This window comes from Sinocyclocheilus anshuiensis, unplaced genomic scaffold (genome assembly GCF_001515605.1).
Source record: "Sinocyclocheilus anshuiensis isolate Anshui unplaced genomic scaffold, SAMN03320099.WGS_v1.1 scaffold1116, whole genome shotgun sequence".
In the NCBI taxonomy this organism is placed as follows: Eukaryota; Metazoa; Chordata; class Actinopteri; order Cypriniformes; family Cyprinidae; genus Sinocyclocheilus; species Sinocyclocheilus anshuiensis.
In genome coordinates, this window is record NW_015548257.1 from 181,661 (window position 1) to 186,567 (window position 4,907).

At 40.5% G+C, this 4,907-nt stretch overlaps 1 protein-coding gene across 1 annotated transcript in view; it reads right to left on the reverse strand.

Moving 5' to 3' along the window:
* Positions 1-4,907, reverse strand: part of LOC107655457 (receptor-type tyrosine-protein phosphatase delta-like) — a 78,327-nt gene that overhangs the window by 28,807 nt on the left and 44,613 nt on the right. Inside the window, exons 11-13 of the mRNA XM_016442948.1 lie at positions 3,905-4,498; positions 2,649-2,791; positions 1,328-1,576 (exon numbers count right to left, since the gene is read on the reverse strand). Coding sequence (XP_016298434.1) covers positions 1,328-1,576; positions 2,649-2,791; positions 3,905-4,498 — 986 coding nt within the window. The remainder of the gene's footprint in view (positions 1-1,327; positions 1,577-2,648; positions 2,792-3,904; positions 4,499-4,907) is intronic.

The following is a 4,907-nucleotide window of genomic DNA, read 5'->3' on the forward strand; positions in this document are numbered from 1 at the left end:
AGACTGTAAAGTCGCTTTTTTTATCATGATACATAGGCCTACTGTGATTTATTCCAAAGTGACTTATATGATGCATTTAACGTCAAATCATCTAAATGAAGCCTTTTAAAAGACGAGTATTCGCTGTGGTTCATGTTTGTGGCATGCAGCAGAAAGATGCTCAAGGAGACCGAGACACGCTAAAGCAGCGCATTCTGTTGTTCTCTTTATTTTTCAAAGGCATGACATTTTGTAGTTATTTTGAACGTAACGTTACACAATTAAAAATATACATTAAAATATATTTTGTACATATTGTATATATTGTAAAATCATTAAAATATGCTGATTTATTATCAGTGCTGGAAACTGTTTTGCTGCTTATTTTTATTTTTTTTTGGAACCTGTGATACTTTTTAGGGTTCACTGATAAATAAAAAGTTAAAAAACACAGCATTTATTCAAAATAGTGATGTTTTCTAACAATATAAATCTTAACTATCACTTTTCTATCAATTTAACAAATCCTTGCTGAATAAAAACTAACTTCTTTAAAAAAAAAAAATAAAAAAAAAATACTGACCTCAAGCTCATGAACGGTAGTGTATAACTGTATATTGTTACAAAAGTTTTATTTTAAATAAATGCTGTTCTTTTGTATCTTTTTATTCATCAAAGAATCCTAAAAAAAATATCACAGGTTTCCAACATGGATAATAAATCAGCATTGCATAAAATGTATTTGAAAGTATATTAAAATTTTGATCAAATAAATGCAGGCTTGATGACTAAAAGTGACTTCTTGCAAAAATATAAAATAGTAATGTATCTAAACTTCGACCTATATATGTGTTCCTGCAGCACAAAAGCAGTGTTAAGTCGCTGGGGTATATTTGTAGCAATAGCCAACAATACATTGTTTGGGTCAAAATGATCAATTTTTCTTTTATGCCAAAAATCATTAGGATATTAAGTAAAGATCATGTTCCAAGTTGTTAAGAACTTCATTTGAACAACTTTAAAGATGATTTTCTCAATATTTAGATTTTTTTGCACCCTCAGATTCCAGATTTTCAAATAGTTGTATCTCAGCCAAATATTGTCCTATCCTAACAAACCATACATCAGTGGAAAGCTTGTGTATTCAGCTTTCGAAAAATTGACCCTTATGACTGGTTTTGTGGTCCAGGGTCATATATATATATTTTTTACATTGCCCCTGTTTTACATCTGAGCCCCTGCCCCTGAGGAACTCTCTGCACATCTCTGGTCAGTGATTTCACAAAACCTGTCGGGAGTGAAGATCGTGCGGTGTGAAGCGTGCATGTAAGCGCTGCTCGCACCTGACGCTGCTCCTGGTGTCCAGCGAGGGCAGTATGATGGTGACCATGGCTTCGGTCTCTCGCGTGTGGTCCACCTCGGGCCGGCGGATGAGGATGGGAGGAGATGTCTTGGCGTGAATGCGGTGTCTGAGGCCGCCCATGTTCCCCTCAGGGCTGGTGATCTTGAAGTCGTAGCTGGTGTCCGGCTGCAGGTTTGGGATCACAGCCTTCCTCAGACGCGCGTCCACCTCCATCTTCTGCCGGTTGTACTCCACCTGAGAATGAAAGCAAAAATAACTGTCATAACAGATTTATTTAAACATGCATTAAATAATTAAGACATCACTAACAAGTAAAGTAAAATATAATGAGTATATAGCATTGATCTATACTAAAGATATATTATTAGATTATATAGATCAGTGGTATATAGTCTAATATTTTGCGAAATGCTCTTCTCTAGACTTAATTTCTCTAGCAAACTAACGAGCTGTTGACACTGATGATGACCTGCCTGAGGAAAATGAAATGCTGTTTTATTGACATCTTTCCACGGATGAAACACTGATTGAGCGATTACATCAAATGTTCATTCATGTTTATTTCACATTAAATCTAGTATCAAAGAGCGTCAAAAAGGCATTTATTGTTTGAATTTCTCAAAAAAGTTACATAATTTAAAAGACGAGACTTTGTTTCTTATTAAAAGTAACAATATATAATACTTGAACTTTCCAATGAAGTTCCAGTCGTGCATTGGTTAAAATGTATTTGTGTACACATGCGTACCGAACCCTATTAAAGATGCATCAGTATTTTTGTTATCTGTTCCACTTACTGATAAGACAATTTCAGAATGCATTGCAACAAACTTGAAATAAATATACTTATTTATGCTGATAATTAAAGCACACTCATTGAGCTGTTGCAATATTGAGATATATTATCTAAAAAACAGTTCCAGTGACATCAATGTTTGTTTGACTACAATCATAATCAATTGCAATATAATTGAAATGATTTGACGAGCGCCGTTGTCTTTCCTGTGTTGATGTGTTTCCTATTGAGAAAGTAAGAGGACGTCCTCATTCTAGAGAGATTTACTGGAACGCAACAACTGAACAAAGAGCCAGAGATTCTAATGCTGATGTGTTCACAGACGTGCAGTGATTGCTGCGAGACTCACAGTGAAGCGATAGGGGGCGCTGCTCTCCGGAAACTCCCACGTCAGCAACACGCTCGTCTTCGTCGCCAGATTCACCGAGAAATTCCTCGGCACGTCTATCCAAACACACACACACACGTAACACACGTGAGACTCGGTGATGCAGGAACTGGAACACACACACAGGACTGTGAGGAGGCAGACATCCGCCGTGTGCGCCGAGGCCTGTGCAGGGAATTGTGGGGGATGTAGAAGGTCAGTGTATGGATACGCAGGGACACATATGCGGAAGATCCAGTGAGAGCTGGCCCAGATTCGCTAGCTGCTAATGAAGGTTATTTTGAAGGAAGTCGGGGTGAGACACAAACTCAATCACACACAAACAAACACTCGCTTAATTTGTGCCACACCACAGACTGGACTGGGAAGTGTTGGGAAATGTAGTTGTGAAGGAACTCAAAAGGACGAGGGAAAAGACAAACGTCTCCAGCCTTACCGTGAACCCGAAGGCTTGTCCTGCCAGATGGACTGTGACTGACGCCTGAGCACTTACCTGCGACACCGCCTCCCGTCGACCGGCCGAGCATCACCTGCGGTCGCACACATACACACCTCCACTGTGACGGGTCGGGTGGGGTTAGTTGCGGGTGGTGTTGGTGTCGGTGGGATCTCGGGGTTTAGTTCTGTGTGGCTCACCCAGGCGAGCAGTGTTGGGGAGAGTTACTTTTAAAAGTAATGCATTACAATATTGCGTTACTCCCTAAAAAAGTAACTAATTATGTTACTTAGTTACATTTTATGGAAAGTAGTGTGTTACATTACTTTTGAAATCTGGGCAGGGCTTGCTTGTTTGTTTTTAATATAAAAACTTCTTCTTTTACATACGTAAAACGTAAAAGCCCTTTCACAACAAAAGTGAAATGAATACGCCTCAGGCTGAAGGAAATGTAAATTCACGTCTGTACAGTAGAGGGCGCCGCTCAAACACATCTCATGAAGAATATGATGCAGGAGAAGAAAGTTCAACACTATTCAGCAATAACACAAATGAAACACAAATGTGTCATTTTTGATTATTAGTATGATTGAAGTGGATCATCGAAGGTCATTGGTTAATAAAAATGGGATTTAATACAAATTATATTTGTCTTATTTAACATATTTAATTATTGCAGGTTTGTATAATATTCTGAGTTTGCATTTCGCTGTTTTTATTGATTTTGAGGAACACTGAATCTGTTTTTGTGCAGGTGAGATGAGTAAACACATGTTGATATTTAGTCTAGAACTACAGTAAGATCATGTTCACACACAACGCTCTGAAAAAGTAATGCGTTACTTTACTAGTTACTTGAGAAAAGTAATCTGATTACGTATCTTGCGTTACTTGTAATGGGTTACCCCCAACACTGCAGGCGAGAGCACCTGAGCGGTGTACCTGTGTCGAAGGCCGTGGTTCGGTACAGCACCTGTGGGCTATATGGGCCTGACCTGGCGCTGTTATGAGCTGATATCCTCACAGCATACGCCCGGTCAGGATTCAGCCCATGAATGGTGTAGCTGGATGCATCCGCCGGCACCATCAGCGTGCGCGGTTCAACGCCACCACCTGCTTCCTCATACGTGAGTGTGCATCCGGTAAAACCGGCGTTCCGTTCAGAGCCGTTCGGAGGAAGCCAGGTGAGCTGCAGCGAGCAGCAGGTGGCGTTGACGTGCTCCGACAGCTGCGGAAAACCTTTCGGGGAAAACTCAGGCACCGAAAGCTGCTCCTGAACCTCTTCACTGTAACCGGAGCGCCCTCTAGCGGCCAGGAGGAATGAGTAAACACCTCCAGGACGCAGGCTGGTCACGTTGTGTTGACGCTCCTCAGGTCTGAAATCCAGAGAGACAGACTGAGAGTCGTTTATAAGGCCGTAGGTCAGACGAAAGCCCAGGATCTCCAGCAGAGGGTCGGAGGATTGTTGGGGAGTCCAGATCAGCGCAGCGGACGTCTCATTAACCAGCTGCACGGACAGAACGGGACGAGCAGGTACTAGAGGACACAAAGACACACAAACTTTCAGTGACTGGGCATATAAAATACATCCATCACACTGACCAGATACAGTGCCCTCTTCTGATTGGACAGGGCAGTTACAGTGGTAATTGTTTATATGGTGTTGCAAAAATGTAACTATATTATTGCACACCTCTCTCTCTCTCTCTCTCTCTCTCTATATATATATATATATATATATATACAGTACACTCACGCAAAGCAATATATACTATATTGTAAATCTCAACTGCTTGATTGTTTGTATCATCACAAAATGTGACTGTATTATCACACAGCTCTAATCTGATAAATGCGACTATAAGGCATGAAGATATTAAAGTGCCCCTATTATGGATTTTTGAAAATGACCTTTCATGCAGTGTGTAACACAGCTCTAAGTGAA